General features: G+C 38.0%; 1 protein-coding gene and 1 long non-coding RNA gene across 2 annotated transcripts; both read right to left on the bottom strand.

The window, feature by feature from the left end:
* Positions 1-277: 277 nt before the first annotated feature.
* atp1a1a.4 (ATPase Na+/K+ transporting subunit alpha 1a, tandem duplicate 4) lies at positions 278-9,960 on the bottom strand. The gene is made up of 22 exons (XM_051896039.1): positions 9,801-9,960; positions 9,542-9,655; positions 9,383-9,442; positions 8,515-8,718; positions 8,291-8,404; positions 8,075-8,209; positions 6,942-7,059; positions 6,588-6,856; positions 6,205-6,513; positions 5,921-6,055; positions 5,650-5,842; positions 5,384-5,559; positions 4,963-5,099; positions 4,724-4,874; positions 4,465-4,633; positions 4,223-4,377; positions 1,938-2,061; positions 1,162-1,307; positions 936-1,066; positions 745-846; positions 562-653; positions 278-414 (listed from the first exon to the last, which is right to left on the bottom strand). Exons 1-22 carry the CDS (start codon positions 9,810-9,812, stop codon positions 386-388), a joined length of 3,075 nt encoding a protein of 1,024 aa, XP_051751999.1. The 5' UTR covers positions 9,813-9,960; the 3' UTR covers positions 278-385.
* Positions 9,961-11,798: 1,838 nt separating this feature from the next.
* On the bottom strand, positions 11,799-16,017 carry LOC127513916 (uncharacterized). The gene is made up of 3 exons (XR_007930526.1): positions 15,603-16,017; positions 14,514-14,668; positions 11,799-12,115 (listed from the first exon to the last, which is right to left on the bottom strand). It is a non-coding gene; the product is annotated as an uncharacterized LOC127513916 (long non-coding RNA).
* Positions 16,018-17,856: the final 1,839 nt, after the last annotated feature.

The raw sequence follows: 17,856 nt of genomic DNA, 5'->3' as shown, positions 1-17,856 counted from the left end.
TAAAGGTTCTTCATGGAACCTTTTGAATAAAGAACCTTATAAATGGATCTTTTAAGAACTATTGACTGAAAGGTTCTTTAGGGAACCAAAAATGGTTCTTCTGTGGCATCACTGTGAAAAAACCCTTTTGAAACCTTTATTTTTAAGAGTGTAAAATCAAAACTTTCACCGTCAATACTCTTAGGCTATCAAGAAATGTAAAAAGAAAATGATCAACACTTAATCTGCGTCTTTTTAGATTCATAGAGCATATTGAAGAAACACAAAACAAACTCAATCTAGTTTCACTGGTTTATTGATTGAAAATGACCAGATTCTGTATCATTTTGAAAATATCAAAATGAATGTCTTCTTGCATCTGTTTGCGACATGAAGTCTTCTTATTTCAGTAGTATGTTTCTTTTTCCACCCAGCCTGAAACAAAACAGCACAGATATTAGAGCCAGTTCATTCTTAATCTCTGAAAGCACTGAAAAACAACAAAATACTGTTAGGAAAGTTATCAGAAATCCCATTCAAAATCCAGCTTTCCTCTTGTGAAACAGATATAGATGTTATTACCTCCTGGGCTCCGCCTAAGGATATATCTTCTAGCTTCATCATAGACGAAGATGAGCAGTGAGTATGGGAAGGCACAGAACCACCAACATGGTCTAAAACATAATAACAGTGTTAGGTGTTTTTTTTTTTTTTTAAAAAAAAATCCAATTTTTGGTGTGCAAAAGACTAGTTATGTCCACCTACTTGAGAGGATACATTCTCAAAGCAACGTCCATGCCTGGACAGTAGGACAAGAAAGCTGCCAGAGCAGTTTCTTCAAACAGTCCAAAGATAAGGATTTTGTTTCTATGAAAGAAAGGTGGTGAACATTATGACATGGCCTTTAAAATAACACATATTACACAAGTTTATGGCTGGACCCTTTGTTTACATACTTCATTCCTTGCTGTACAATGGAATTCCTTCTGGTTTTACAGATGATCAAGTCGGCCCACTGCACAATCACAATGCTGGCAAAGAATGCCGTGTGGCATGTGAACTCCACAATCTTTCTGCGCTCATACGTCTAGAAATATAAACAGATGAGCAATATTTACATGATTGATACTTCACATTTGTTGTATTATAGAAGTTTTTGATTTATAGAGCTGTGACACCTACCCATTGCTGGCCATAGCTGTCTTCCAGGTCATTGAGATACTTATCGTCCCAGTTGACTCGAATCCCTATTAAATCGGAGGGCAGGAATCCGTTCTCGGCAAGAATTACAAAGTAGCTAAAGAACCCTGCAACTGCTTGCATCATACCTAAAAATAAGTATGATGACATTAAAATTAAAGTTAAGAGGGTCTGTCAATAGATAATTAATAAAATAATTGTGTATAACCTGCAATTAAGTGCAAATATGCAAATGTTTGTTTTAATTGTATGTATTTATGTAATATTTAGCATTTATATTTCAAATTGCAGTGCATTCCATTTTGATTTTCTTTAAAAAATAGAAAAAAACAGTAGGTGGCACTGTTCATAATTGGCAATTACGAAGTTTCGTTGACAATATTAATGTGCTAAAGATATAGCCAAACTTCCAGGTTGTGCTTCACTAACTCATGGTTTACAGTGAATTAAGCTCCGCTGCCTAACAACGCCCTAAATTCACTGTAAACTACAGCTTCTTGGGGCTTATTGCTTTAATATGTAACAAAGATACTTTTGCAGCTAGTCTGCTGCTGCAACGCATTAGTACCATCGAAGGTGTGTTTTGCTCATCTGTGATATTTTGTATGTTGAGCATCCATGATAATTAATTTAAATGCTATGCTTAGAGTAAAATAGTTCACACTGTTTGAGAATAATAGAGTTCTTGTTCAAAACCAGGTCAAAGAATGAAGATAGCGCTAGTAATGAACATCTGTTTAGAATAGCCATGCTCTTACCGATTTGACCGTAGGCCATACTGATTAGCCTCTCATTCACCAGTTTATCTGTTTTAGCATTTCTGGGTTGTCTCTTCATGATGTCACTTTCTGCAGTTTCATAGGCCAATGAGATAGCAGGAACCTGTGGAAATGTTAAAAAAGTCAAATTCAGTAATGCATTACAGGAAAACAGTTAAAGCTGCAAGCAGCGATGAAAGGGCCCTCGCAACCGGGCTCACCGCCACCTGTTGGCCTTAGGAAAACAGTGAACAGTGCGCTACATGCATGTAAGCAAGTAAATACAAGGGAAATATGGCAAAGTCATTTCCAAGTGCCACACTTCCTGCTGCCAACAGGTGGTGCTTTGACTGTAACTGAATATTGCCATGTAGATGTCTTCAGGCCAGGACTGTTATCAAACATGTGAAGTTTGGAGCAGATCAGACATTGTATGCCTGAGTTACAACAACTTCCTGTTTCGTGGCGTTATTCGCATACATTAGCACTTAGCCAAATGTTGCATGATTTAAGGTGTTTCTAGTATGTTTGGCACTTCGTGGCATATTGAAATGTTTCTCTGGGAGTGAATTACAGTGTAAAGCATGTCATTTCCTGTTGCCCGCAGGTGGCGCTATGACTATAACTGAATAGTGCCATCTAGATGTCTTCAGGTCAGGACTCTAATAAAACATGTGAAGTTTGGGGCAGATCGGACATTGTATGCCCAAGTTACAACAACTTCCTGTTTCATGGCGAAACATCAGACTTTGTCAGGCCGCCACGGACACGTCCTTCAGGTGAGAACTCTTCGCAATTTAACGTCTCAAAGGCCTTCGGATTAGACCAACCGAATATGATGTTGATCTAATTAAAGCTCTAGGAGGAGTTCGTTGAAGTAGAACGTGTGGAAATGGCAAAAACTGCCAAAATTTTGCAGAGAAAATTCAAAATATCTCACTTCCTGTTGGATTTACAGATTTTGCACCCCTGGGTTTTTTTGTAGGTATTGGGATGTTACATCTGTCTACTGAATTTCATACCTGTACGTGAAATGTAGCACGAAGGGCACTTAATTGACATTTTGTAGGTGCCGCTATCGAATCATTTTGCCACAACTAATTCTGAAACCCATATCAGTCGTAAATTTTCACCACTTCTGACGCGTGTCATGAGTTTTCGAGCATGTTTAGTGCCCTCAAAAATGTGATTCATTTCGGAGAAGAAGAAGAATTGGCCGAGCAATTACAATAGGGCCCTAATAAGACAACTTTTGTCAAGCTGAGGAGCAGCATATAGATTTCAATTAAATACAAAATGGTCAACAGCCAATATGGCTGACATCGGAAAAAAATGGGCATTACTGTATATGAAGAGTCATAGCTTTACACTAAGAAGTCATTTGAATGTTTGTGATTTTCTGTCCAGTAGGTGGCGCAGTATACAAAGGTACTTTAATGACATGGCTGAATTGGCAATTACACGGTTTCATCCAAGCGTTGCCAAGATAAGGCCACATTTCCTGGTTGGGATGCTATTCATTGGCATCGCCATACGATTATCTGACCCAGAGCTGGGGAAGATCTGTATGTTGGTTTGTTTTAAAGATGGTGGAAACCTTGATCCAGCAAATCAGAGGAAAAAGAATAACTTGGTTAAGGGTTATTAGCAAAAATGTGTGTCAAACGTTGAGCTGTTGGTGGCACTACGGGGTCTGAGAGGCCAACCATAAAGTTGGTCAAATTGATGGTCAAGTCAAGTCAATTTTTATTTATATAGTGCATTATATAATACAGGGATATGTTTTTCAAAAGCATCATGAGTCTAAGTAGATTGTAGAACCAATGGCACCAATGGTCTCTACGGTCAGCTGAGCTCACAATGCTTTTGAGAAATGCAGCCCAGATTGTTTAGAGTGATAAACAGGAAAATAGTGATCACTGATGCAAAGAGAATTCAATTCTGCTGCAATAATGTCATTGTTCAGCTGAGGTCAGCTGAGTGTTGATTCAGTTCAGTTCAATAACTGTAAAGTTCATCAATTAAGAAATGAGTTCAATTCAGCTGTAAAGCAGCTCTGCAGAAAACAGTGATGTCATCATCTAACTCAGGTCAGCTCTCATCCAAATGGTCAATCAGTTTGCTAAATGTCAATACGTTTTACCATATGGGTCTAAGGGCTGCACACCCAAAGAAGAATAAGAAAACTAATCCACACAATGGTTGTCTATGCACCTTCAGTGCTTGACCCCTGATTCTCAAACTGGACAATATTCTATACAAATAAAATGTGTCCTTTCACCTACCATGTCAGTGCCCAGGTCAATGCAGAGAATGGTGACTGTGCCCAAAGGTAGAGGAATATTAGCAATGATGAACAAGAGGAAAGGTGAGATCTCAGGGATGTTACTGGTCAGGGTGTAGGCAATGGACTTCTTCAAGTTGTCAAAGATCAGACGCCCTAAAGTTGAAGACACATTTGAGAAATAAGTCTCAAAGTAACCTTTATAATTCCTCAGTCAATTAAGTTCCCAATAACATGTCATACCTTCTTCTACTCCAGTGACAATTGAGGCAAAGTTGTCGTCCAGAAGAATCATGTCAGCAGCCTGTTTGGATACGTCAGATCCAGCAATACCCATAGCCACACCAATGTCAGCCTTCTTCAGAGCAGGAGAATCATTGACACCATCACCGGTTACGGCTACAATGGCACCCTGATGGGAGAAAAAACCATTAAAATGGTACCAGCTGGATAAAATCATCTAGCATCAACTAGGATTGGATAGATAACTCTCTAGCTGTACCTGTCGCTGACAACCTTCCACAATGATCAGCTTTTGTTGTGGAGAAGTTCTGGCAAACACAATTTCTGTATGATGTTTCAGGATGTCATCCAGCTCTTCTTCACTCATATTCTTCAATTCTCCACCATGGACCACACAGGCCTTAGCATCTCTAGAGGCACACTTTGTATTAGCAGACTGATAGAGCAAATTCAAAACTTGTTGTCCATAAAGTTTTTGTTTTGAGATGGCGAGTTTACCTTGGATTAACTTCTCCAACGGGGATATTCAAACGAGCAGCAATGTCTTCCACAGTCTCATTGCCTTCAGAGATGATACCAACACCCTTTGCAATAGCTTTAGCTGTAATTGGATGGTCACCAGTAACCATGATAACCTATAATAGAAGATTATGAATTTGATTAACTGCATGTCAATACAACAAGTATGAACAAAATTGAATATGCTGCAACAAAGGTGCAACATATTCAAACAGTGGATCTTGAATCAAGAACAACATCTTGATTCAAGACCCTTTACAATAGCCTTAGCTGTAATTTGATGGTCACAAGTAACCTGCGATAGAAGATATAAATGCTTGATCATCTGATTAATTTCATTTAATTTAATATGGGTACATTATAATCAAGCCATCAGTCTTGAATCAAGGTGAAACAACACCTTGATTCCAGCACTCCTGCACTTGCCCACTGCATCTGGTACAGCAGCACGAGGAGGATCGATCATGGATATAAGGCCAACAAAACACAGGTTCTCAGTGGGGAAGTTCACTTCATCAGTATCAAATGCAAAACCCTCAGGAAATTGGTCATCAGGGAGCGAAAAGTGGCAGAAACCTTTGAGAAAGAACATAATCATTAGTGTGCATAGGCATAGATTTCACTGCAACAAAACTCCACAAGGTGAATTTTATAAGGTGGCTTTACCCAGAACTCTTTCTCCAAGACCTCCAAGTTCTACATAAGCATTTTGGAACGAATCTTTCATTTCATCATCCAAAGGCTGCTCTTTTCCTTGAATCAAAATGGTGGAGCATCGATCCAAGATCCTCTCAGGCGCTCCCTTCATCACCATCAGGTGCTTAGACTCTGAGGGATTGGGATTCTTGTGGATTGAGAGCTAGAAAAAGCAGATTAGGTGCTGTTAGGATGACCAGTCAAATCTGCAAATCTCCAAAGAATACATCAACAAAAATACCTGATATTTGTTGGTGGAGTTGAAAGGGATTTCAGAAATCTTTGTGTACTTCTCTCTCATTTCAGTGACTGAACCACAGCACAGCTCAATACACTTCAGCAGGGCAGACTCTGAGGCATCACCAGCTGTTTCTCGCTACAAAAGATTGATTTCGTTCTTTTACTAATAGTGTCTTCACAAACTTATATTTACTGCTGAACCTCTACAAGTCACTCTAATGGTAAATCATCTATATATTTCCTTAAATATCCTAAAATAATAAATATTGAGAAAATCAAGCACACCTTAAGGATTGGGAGATGGCTTTGATCAGCAAGGAAGACAGCACGGTTGCACAAGCCAGCGATACGTGCAAGAGCAGACCAAGTAGCAGAGCTCTTGTCAAATGAGGCTCCACTCTGGTTCTCTGTGGTGTCTGCTTCATGAATCTGGTTGTCAAACCACATGTGAGCGACGGTCATTCGGTTCTGGGTCAAAGTTCCAGTCTTGTCAGAGCAGATGGTGGAGGTCGAGCCAAGAGTCTCCACGGCTTCCAGATTCTTCACCAGGCAGTTCTTCTTTGCCATTCGTTTGGCAGTCAGAGTTAGACACACCTATATGAAGTTACAAGTTAAGTAATCATTTTTGGCTCAAGTGTTCTAGAAGTGTACTTTGCACTCAGACTTACAGTTACAGTTGCAAGGAGACCTTCAGGTACATTAGCAACAATGATTCCAATCAGGAAGATGACAGCTTCCAACCACCCATATCCAAGAATGAGAGAAAGAATGAAGAAGGACACGCCCAGGAAGACAGCTACACCAGTGATGATGTGGATGAAGTGCTCAATCTCTTTAGCAATTGGTGTTTTTCCACCTTCCAGGCTGGAGGCAAGAGTGGCAATACGACCCATGACGGTACGGTCACCGGTGTTGATGACAATCCCTCTGGCAGTACCTATTGAATATTGTAATTATAATTAAATAATTCTGTCATTGCTTTTGCTATTCAACAAACTTCAGCTGTCTTATTGTCATTGTACCTTCAACGCAGTTGGTGGAGAAGAATGCAATGTTTCTGGTTTCCAGGGGATTTTCATTGGAGAAGTCAGGAGCACGAGTCTGGGGCTCAGATTCACCAGTGAGGGAAGAGTTGTCCACCTGGAAAAGAAGGAAAGGAAGATTACCATGAATATCCATGTTGGTCCAGACTTGTTTATGCTGGTTAATACTGGTTTGGTGTTGGTCTAGCTCATGGGTGTCAAATGTTGCTTTACCTCTGTAAAACACTGGCCCACCAGGAGCAGGTTTTTGGACACCCCTGGTCTAGCTGGTAGACCAGCATAGACAACCTTTTCACCAACAAAACATTGGTTGTCTTGCATAGTAATCCTAGTTAGACAAAGAAATCTTTCTGGTTACGTTACTTAAGAAGCCTGTGTAACTGGTCCTACTCGACCCGCTCCAAGCGGGATTCAAACCAGCATCTCCAGCATGGGAGGCAGGCGCTAACAAGGACGGCAAAGACCACAGCCTCTAGCGTCGGTCACTAGCACTCCTCTTGAGGCTAAGGGAGTGAAGTTTACACACACAGCTCTTACTAGCTTGCTTCCATTACACTTAGCCCCCTAAACCTCAGTCCCATCCGGGTCACGGCACCAAATGTAACCAGTCCAACTCGACCCGCTTCAAGCAGGATTCGAACCGGCATTTCCAGCATGGGAGGCCGGCATGCTAACAAGGATGCCAAAGACCACAGCCTCTAGCGTCAGCCGTTAACGTGCCTCTTGAGGCTAAGGGAGTGAAGTTTACACGCACAGTTTTTACTAGCTTGCTTCCATTACACTCACCCCCCTTAACCTCACTCCCATCCGGGTCATGGCACCAAATGTAACCAGTCCTACTCGACCAGCTCAGAGCGGGATTCGAACCGGCTTCTCCGGCATGGGTGGCGGGCACGCTAACAAGGACGCCCACTAGCCTAAGTCACTAGCGCGCCTCTTGAGGCTAGGGGAATGAGGTTTAAAAGCACAGCTCTTACTAGCTTGCTTCAGTTACACCTGGTTGGACACCAGTATACCTGCAACCCATTCTGGCGACCAGCATTCATAACTGCGCCAGTCTTTTCAACAGTAGGATTGTTAAATTTGCCATTCTGATGAGCTTTAGGTCTTACCTTGCATCCATGTGCAGAGATGATACGAAGATCAGCAGGGATTCGGTCTCCACCTTTGACCTCCACAAGATCACCAGCAACGACCTCCTCAGCATTGATGCTCTTTTTCTCTCCATCACGCACAACCAAGGCTTGCTACAAAACCAGAATGTATTAAAACGACTAGTTTTGTGTGAGAGCTACAATGTTTATCAGAATAATATTGAATTTCAGTACCTGAGGGACAAGGTTCTTAAAAGATTCCATGATCTTAGAGCTCTTGGCTTCTTGGTAGTATGAGAAGCATCCCGTGATTATGACAACAGCAGCAAGCACTATTCCCAGGTAAAGCTGCAAAAGTCATTCTACTAATTATGCTATGAAGAATTATGTGATGCACTCTGTTGACATATGAACTATATATACATGAATAAGAGAAGACCGTTTTTGCTCCATCGTACATTGTCATTTGCGGGTTCGTCTTCGGAGGCAGCCTGGATTCCGTATGCCAGGAAACAAAGGATCGCACCAATCCACAGCAGCGTTGAGAACCCACCAAAGAGCTGTTTGCAGAACTTGACCCATTCTGGAGTTGTAGGTGGTGGGGTCAATGCATTCGGCCCATCACGAGCTAAGACCTCCTTTGCACGGGAAGAAGACAAGCCCTGCCAAAAATATTTAAAAAGCATTGTCAAAAAGTTGTTGAACGTTGAGCGAAGCTCAAAACAGCGACTGTGGATGTCAGGCATCCAAGAGGCTTTTATTTAAAAAACAAATTATGAACATAAATATGAGACTCCAAGGAGATATTGTGGGATAACTGAAAGGGGCATGCTGTCCTTGAGGTGTTGGAGTGCAGTGAAGGTCAGGGTAGGGCAGAGGGTTTGGTCCAGGTAGGGGCGGAGCTAACGGATGCCACCCACTGCCCTATGTCCGGGTTTGCTTCAAGACAATCGAGTCGAATAATTTTATGCACATAGGTTTCAGATTCATAGCTTACATACACAAGTTGCAAGTACTTGTATTAGACGTTTTCCATTACAATTCATAATCTACTGTTTCCAATACATAATAATCTACTGTTTTGCCTTGAACATACCTGCTGTGATCTGGTTAACATCTCACACAGACATCATAAAATGAACTAAAATGAAAAGCGCTTTGATTTGACAGAAAATAGCTTAATATTACAACATTTCAATGATTTTTATTCAGGTTACCAGCTGTTCTTTTTAAAGGTAGATAATAACAAGAATCATTTATGTTCATTTTATCAGATTAATGATGAATACAAATTATTTGAGATGCATAACATTTCACTAAACTCACTCTGGTCAGGTCAGTGCCGTATTTGCGGTGAAGCTCGTCCAGCGTCAACTTGTGGTCGTCCTGCGTAAAAGAAAAGAGCCTTGAAATCTCTGTTCCCCACATTATGACTACTGGATTATTGGATCAGTGTGTATTTTCTAAATGCATTCATATACACACCAGATCGACTTCTTTTTTAAGATCGTCCATATCCTTTTGCTTTCTTTTCCCTTTTTTTGGCTTTTTGGCTCCATCCTCTGAAGTTGCCGCCAATTTGTACTTATCATTCCCCGTCTATCAAGAATAACAATACTTAACATAAGCAATAAACATATTGCTGATTTCAAAAAAAGCAGAGCAAAAGATTAAAAAACACAATTAATGGAGCAACAAGAGCAGGAAAGCAAACTGGCAGTATAATAAAATATGGTCCACTCACTCCAAGCCCCATTTTCCTTGTTTATTCCAAATCAAACTTTTGGATTTTGGTTGTCGTAGCTCTCCTGATAGCCTCTCCGGAGACAAAAAGCTCCTGTGTGTCCTAGCCAGGTTCACAAAATTTATACCCTGCCAACTCACCTGTTTCAAGGAGGAGTTTTAAGAAGATTAGGGAGGAGTTTGGCTGCTGTCATGGAGCTTTAACATTTATTCAACCTTCATCCATACAGGTAGGTCATGTCATTGACACCAAGATAGCTTACTCAATATTTTATTTTATTATTAGACCTGTGGTAGTTTGCACATAACAATTTACTAGTATTTAAAAAACCGTTCTTGTGCACCGATTTGTCTTCAACATCAAGTTTCTCTGTGCTTGTAAATCATTCATTTCTTGATAATCGGGCACCACCTTACTTTTATGACCTCTTGCCACTTCCCCATTTCAAAGGTAAGCGAGGAATGACTGCGTAAATTGTGTCCTTTGGCATTTAACACCAATTAATCAATCTGATAAATCAAATTACATTTGTACACGGCCACAAACGTATCTCAAGAATTCTGAATGTGGGTTTTGCATACGCTTTCTCCATGTTTTGTAAACGGCTTGCTATCTTTTCTCTGTCAACAGTGGATTAAGTTTAGTCTATATTTATGCTTTTCAACAGCTTGGCACCACTTATATGTCTGTGAGCATGCTTTGCACATTTCCTTTTGAGTTTGCATCCATTTGTTTGGTAAATACTCCAGGAAAACCACGAGCAGCTGGTGCTCCTGTTAATGACAGCATGCTTTAGGAAGAAGGGGACGAACTGTGCAGATATTCAAGGTGAAATCAGGGTTGTGGGAATGTCAACAGTGACGATCATCCTCTCTGACAGTCGTTACCAATTCAAGCAGAAATCCATTTTTGTGGTTACATTTTAATATCTTTTTCCTCATGAAGGTCTGGCACTCATTAACTTGGGATCATGAAATGGGGCTTTAAAATAGCTACCTAACCTGTTTTAAAGAAGCAGTCCAGTCTCTGAAAGGAAACATTATATACTAAAGTAGGTGGTGTGTGACTTAGGAGAGCGACCGCCCTTGTGTTACTCAGAATTCAGGTTAATAATAGAGAATATATTACTTTGCAACAAACAAGTCCAAATTGTGCCTGGATCAAATTGGGTAACAGCTAATAATATAGCCTTAAACAGTGAAGACTATCATTTAGGAAACCGGTTCCAGTGCTTCATCCCATAATTGGTCTGTCTGATGCAGGGATTATTCACTAAAAGAAAGGCCAATGTGTTGAAGTCGCTCGTTCTGCAGAGAAATGTGAAGGGGGAAGGGCTCCTACTGTATCTCTCTGACACACATGATTACAGCAGGGGGCTTTATGGACGTGAGCAGAAATGGCAAACGAGCCTCGTTGCTTGGAGTTCTTAAAGGAGGAAAATGCCATCTAATGCCATTTTTGGGTAATAAATGTCTGGCCCATACATAATATATGATATAACAGTAAATTAATTACTTTACAAATGAAAGGTGCTTCATGTTATTTGATTATTATGGAACTAGATGGATGCAAACCATAATATATTATAATATAATATAATATTTTTTTTTTTTTCTGACCAAAATATATTTGTTGTTGTGAACAGCATGGCTGAAATAAATTTTTTTTTTTTTCCAAATTGATAATGTAATATAAAATATAAATATAGTTTTTAAAAGTGTTTTTGAAAGAAGTCTCTTCTGCACACCAAGGCTGCATTTCATTGATAAAAATACAGTAAAAATTGTGAAATATTATTACAGTTTACAATGGCTGTTTTCTATGTGAATATATTTTAAACTGTAATTTATATCCAGTGATCAAAGCTGAATTTTCAGCATCATTACTCCAGTCTTCAGTGTCACATGATCCTTCAGAAATCATTCTAATATGATGATTTGATGCTCAAGAAACATGTCTGATTATTATCAATGTTGAAAACACTTGTGCTGCTTCATATTTTTGTGGAAACCATTATATATTTTATTTTTCAGGATCCTTTGATACAACAGAAAGTTCAAGTATTAATTTCTTTCAAAACAGAAAAAAACCTTACTGACCACAAGCTTTTGAATGACACACACACACACACAAACCTAAAACTGAGAGATTCCAGTCTTTCTTCCTTCTCTTTATTTCCACAATATGGATGTCAGCGTTGTAAGTGTACTCTTCTGCTCATCAATGCGTAAGAAGCACTATGTAGAGTCTGTAAGAGCGGCTCGCTCTCTCAGGCACGCAGCTGTGAGCGAGGAGGGAAATGTCAGCCGCAGACACTGGGAGAGAGAGAATAATAAACATGACAACTGTGAAAGAAGGCAGTGTCTCGCACGACTCTCTGTGAACAACACTGCAGAAAGCTGCAAGAATCTGATTTTAGAAGCTGGATGTCACTTCTAGTATGTCCCCACAATTCAGTGGCCTATTCATATTCAATAATCGTTAGGACAAAAATTAAAATAAATTACTCCCCCTCATGTTATTCCAAACCTGTATGACATTCTTTCTTCTGAAGGACATTTTGAAGGACAATTTAACTTGCTTCATATACTCTTAGCTCTTAGCTTTGTGTTGAACAAACTTTCAGATAAAAAAGTAATTATTTTAGTGGTATAATATAATATAATATAGTATAATATATGAGCAATATCACACTCATAGCCATGCGATATAGCTATATATCAGCATGGCTGTGATTCGGCCGTAGGTAATCACAGTGTGCTGATATACAGCCATATCGCATGGCTACGAGTGTGATATTGCAGTTATACAACAGTTCGATGGCACAAATGTGTAAATAAATAAGAAATAACCACGGAGTGTCTTTAAAAACCCTCTTTTGTGAGGAACTACTTCCTTCCGCCACGGATTCAAATCTCAAGCTGACAGTTTAACAGTTGAGCCCAAGATCCGTTACTAATTCTAAAACGTCACTATAGAACTAGTAACGAAGGAACGTTGAGTTGTTTCATTGAAACTCATTGTAATATGTAGAGTATTATGAAAGAGCGAGTGTATTACCTGCATCTAGCTGATATTCTTCAGGTCAATCTTATATTCATAATCACAAAATCAGTTTGAATGTCCGCTGAGGATATGACGATATCTTTGTCCTTTTAACATTTAAGAGGATTTCCCATGACAGTGCTAGTCAATGCATTTGTCAGTTGCGTCTCGTAAGATGTTGTTTAAAGTAAAAACATTGTCCTTGTTTCCTTGTTTCAGTCCATTTCAATATAAAAGTCTTTGCAAACAGTTCAGTCAAATGTACAAAAGCAGTGCTCTAGTTAGTACAGGATTTAATTTCAATGTAAATATAAAGTTGTGAAACTTAATATAGCCCTTAAGCCAAATCTATTAGCTCTGGAACAAGTAATAGATTAATAAGACCAAGGATTGCCTGTTTGATATACCCAAAACGAATTATACCTCATGTTTAAGCACTATCTACATAAGAGCCAGCAGCAAATTCCCGAAGGACTGGCCGAGATGAAGCTGCTCTCTGTGGGTACATGAGCGCTGAATGGCCGCTGAAGGCCTGTAGCTCACATCTCTGACAGCGTCTAAACAAATTTTCAAATATAATATAATGAAATATAGTATAATATAATATGGGACAAAATATATGTGTTGTTGTAAACAGAATGGCTGAAATAAATATATTTTCCAAACTTTTCTTTACAATGTGCAACTGAATCTTTACAATGTGCAAAATCATATTTGGCAAAAAAAAAAAAAAAAAGGCCAATCATATGGCAAAATTATATTTGTTATTCTTATCATTCATAACAAATAAACTAAATTAGGCATCAGTGATAAAAACAGCCTCACGTTACATAACACTCAAAACAGAATTAATATTATAATAAAAATATTCTAGCAATTTTAGGGTCCAAATTATTTTGTAAAATACATATTTTGTATAAAATGTTTAGTTCAATACATTTGCTTTACAGTAAACTTATACTTATGTACACGTTTATGCTTAATAATCTGCTGAGTGAGAGAAAGACCAACCTTAGGTCTGTATTCCACAGCATTCATGAACCATTTAAAGGGACAGTTCACCCAAAAATGTCATCATTTACTCTCCCTCAAGTTGTTCCAAATCTGTATGAATTTCTATCTTCTGCTGAACACAAAAGAAGATATTATGAAGAATATAAGTAACCAAATAGTTGAGGGGGCCCATTGACTTCAATAGTATGGGGAAAAAATACTATGGAAGTCAATCAACTGTTTGGTTCAGAATATCTTCTTTTGTGTTCAGCAGAAGAAAGAAATTCATACAGGTTTGGAACAACTTGAGGGTGAGTAAATGATGACAGAATTGACATTTTTGGGTGAACTGTCCCTTTAAAATTCAGATCTGTGCTCAAAAAGGGGGTGACATGATAAGTAGTAATGGTGACTGAACTGTGTTTTTTGGGGTGAAGCTACTCCTTTAAAACGTCCATTCTAAGGCACCTGTAATCACACCCCCCTCTGGAAAGCCCTCGAGGAAACTCAGCACATGATGTCCTCTGCTGCGCTCCGTCCCCGGAGAATCGACTCAGTAAGACGAGCGACTCGCTCACATATAAGGGATATTGTGTGCTCGATGTGAGAGAGCATTGTTCCCTCTCAGAGCCGTGGAGAGAGAGCGATCGAGAGAGGCAGAGTGAGTAGATTTACCTAAGATTGTGTCTCCAGGGTTCAGGTTACCAGACATCGCCCCCCGCCTCTGTCTGCCCACTTTGTCCATGAACAGAATTTTCCACTCGTCTTTTTTCCTGGGAAGACACCTACATTCATGCGCTGCACTTCTCATCCTCTCATTATACACTCGCCTATAGCAAAAAATAGACAATAATTGTGAGGGATTGTGTGTAAACTTAGAAAACAAATCATTCTTAGTGATGAAGATCTGGTTCATTGTTGCATAAACGTGTATAAAACATATGTTGCACAAGGCTAAATTACATCTGACCTCTTGCTGCAAACAAACATCTTTTCAATAATTATATCCTTTAAGCAAAACACTTAAAATGCCTTGTGACAGTGTGCATTCTGGGCCAAAAATAAGCCCAAAAATGTTAACCAGAAACTGCCCACAGCCAAAAGTTGGGGTCAAGATTTGTTTTTTTAAATAAATTAATACTTTTATTCAGCAAGGATGCATTAAATTGATCAAAAGTGTCAGTAAAGATGTTACAAAATTGCAAATCATCATATTAAAATGATTTCTGAAGGATCATGTGACACTGAAGACTGGAGTAATGATGCTGAAAATTCAGCTTTGATCACAGGATATAAATTACATTTTACAATATATTCACATAAAAAACAGCTAATTTAATTAGTAATAATATTTCACAATTTTTACTGTATTTTGATCAAATAAATGCAGCCTTGGTGAGCACTTCTTTTTTTAAAAACATTTTTTAAAAATCATACTGAACCCAAAACATTTGAATGGTTGTGTAAAATAGTGACATTATGGAAAAAAACAGCCCTTTTTAAAAATTAAAACAATTAAAAAAACAACAATAAAAAGGAAAAAAAATGCATGTGCAAAAAAGAAAGATACCTGAATCAACTTAAAAGAACTTGAGAGATAATACATAATAATTGTCTGTTAATATGTTACAGTTTTTATTATTTATTCTTTCCGTCATTAATCATTTAAACGTCTGAACTCTTGCCAGCTAATTTATTTTCATCACCCATAACGCTTCGCTCGTGAACCTTGAACAGTTTTGCCCTCAAGACGTCTTTGCTTACCTATAAACAGCAGAAGAAAGCAGAGACGTACAAAAGAGTAACACGAACGTCTAAGCACAAAATGGCCAGTGAAAGTAAAGATTGTGCGTTAGAGCTGCAGGTTGACACAACAAACGCAATATGCCACACGGGGTCATGGAAAAGCGCTCTACCGAAACCATTGTGAAACATTGTCCCATATGGGCTTGACAAAGTTCTCTGGTGAAATTGTTTTAGCCCTGATAGTGATTAACACCAACATTCCCCTGTTAAACACTTTATTTCAATAGTCCGCTTATTTGCAACTATACTGTATGACAAATTATTCTGCTTACCATAACCTAACAGTGAGTCTACTAATACTCTAATGACTGCTAGTTGACATGTAGTTGCAGAATGTCTAAAGTGGACCATCAAAATAAAGTGTAACTCTAAGCGGTTATAGCATTAGGCCTACACAAGCACCATTAATGATTGATCTCATCCAGAACTTCTTGACTTGCCAAAGTCTTCCAAGCAACAAAACCTCGTATATTGGTGTAGATATGTGGTTGACACCTGGCTGAAGCTTAAACCCATGACTGTTTACAGAACACAATGACCGTAAACATGTGCATCAGGTTCACACAGGAACACATACAGGACACATATGAGAATGAACTCAAAACTTAACGCAACAAACCACTGCATTAACAATGAATATATATATTAAATTGATCAAAAGTGACAAGTAAAGACATTTATAATGTTACAAAATATTGTATTTCAAATAAATGCTGTTATTTTGAACTTTCTATTCATCAACGAATCCAGAAAAATACAATATATCATGGTTTTTCCACAAAAATATGAAGCAGCACAACTGTTTTCAACATTGATAACAATCATAAATGTTTCTTGAGCAGCAAATCAGCATATTAGAATGATTTCTGATCATGTGACACTGAAGACACTGAAGTAATGATGAATTAATGATGCTGAAAATTTAGCTTTGATCACTGGATATAAATTACATTTTACAATATATTCATATAGAAAACAGGTATTTTAAATTGTAATAATATTTCACAATATTACTGTTTTTACTGTATTTTTTTTTTTTTTTTGACTGAAAAAAATGTTTTTGTTTTGTTTTGTTTTTTTGTTTTTTTTGTTTGTTTGTCGGAATGGTACGAAACTTGGTAAAGGTTTTGCCACTTTCTATGTGAACTAAAAAAAAAAATAATGGACATGATTCGAAAAGGTTGGGAAACGAATTTCATCTAGTGGAAACATTTGGTATTGCGGCCAGACAAAATCTGACTGAAAGCTCATTTTTTGAGATATCAAGCTCAAATTTGGAACACAGCTTGTTTAGTTTTATGGCTTTGATTTTCTCACAGTTTTAGAGGGGGAAAAAAACACATTTTGGAAAATATATCAATTGAAAATAGTATTTTTGTGCATTTTTCATAACAATAAATGTAAAATTCTATAACTTTTTTAATTTCACTTTTTAAATTTTTTTCATGTCAGCAATAATCTGCCAAGTGTCATCTTTAAAAAGAGACCAAACTTCAGTCTGTGTTCTGAACATTCAAGATTTACCACAGTTTAAGTTGGAAATTTTATTTTCAGGTCTATGCTCAAAAAGTGAATAAATGGATTGTAACTACTGCATAAATATAATTTAGTACCATAAAACCCCGTAAAAATATAAAATATTCAATAAACAACATTATCAAACTAAAATATAGTACATTCATTTAATTGAAATGAAAAATCGATCATTGTTGAAATGTATATTTAACATACTGTTTAACTATAATCAAAAAGTATTAATCTGATTAATCTGTTAGCATTTTATGTAATTAATATTTGTATTATTAATTATTTTGGTCTTCAATCGTATGCCTTATCCATCTAATTGATGTGTAACACTCATTATGCTTCACTCTTGAACAGTTTTGCCCTCGAGACGTCTTTGCTTATCTATAAACAGCAAGGAAGCAGAATTACAAAAGAAGAAAGAACACAAATGTATAAACTCAAAACAGTGAAAGTATAATTACGCTGCAGGTTCACACGCGGGATCATGGTGGACGCGACAAGCAAACTGAATGATGAAAAATCACTCAACTGAAACCACTGTGGAACAATTTTTTATCTTTTAGTGCTAAAAGGTTACAGTAGCAGACTGTCTTTTAAGGAGCAACTAGATCAGCTGCTTAAATCAGCAAATGCTGAAAGACACTTTTAGGTTTTGACACGAGATGGTGCAAATCCAAAGCAGCAC

Source organism: Ctenopharyngodon idella, chromosome 1, assembly GCF_019924925.1.
Source record: "Ctenopharyngodon idella isolate HZGC_01 chromosome 1, HZGC01, whole genome shotgun sequence".
Lineage (NCBI taxonomy): Eukaryota > Metazoa > Chordata > Actinopteri > Cypriniformes > Xenocyprididae > Ctenopharyngodon > Ctenopharyngodon idella.
Note: the sequence above shows the minus strand (reverse complement) of the source record. Positions and strands in the feature narration are given on the sequence as shown.

Bases quoted from the DNA above. Each gene is read 5' to 3' on its own strand.
- atp1a1a.4 (XM_051896039.1), bottom strand. The intron at 6,514-6,587 runs GTAAGTCTGAGT...AACTTCATATAG, and splicing joins GTCTCCTTGCAACTGTAACT to GTGTGTCTAACTCTGACTGC. The intron at 6,056-6,204 runs GTGTGCTTGATT...AATCTTTTGTAG, and splicing joins GCCATCTCCCAATCCTTAAG to CGAGAAACAGCTGGTGATGC.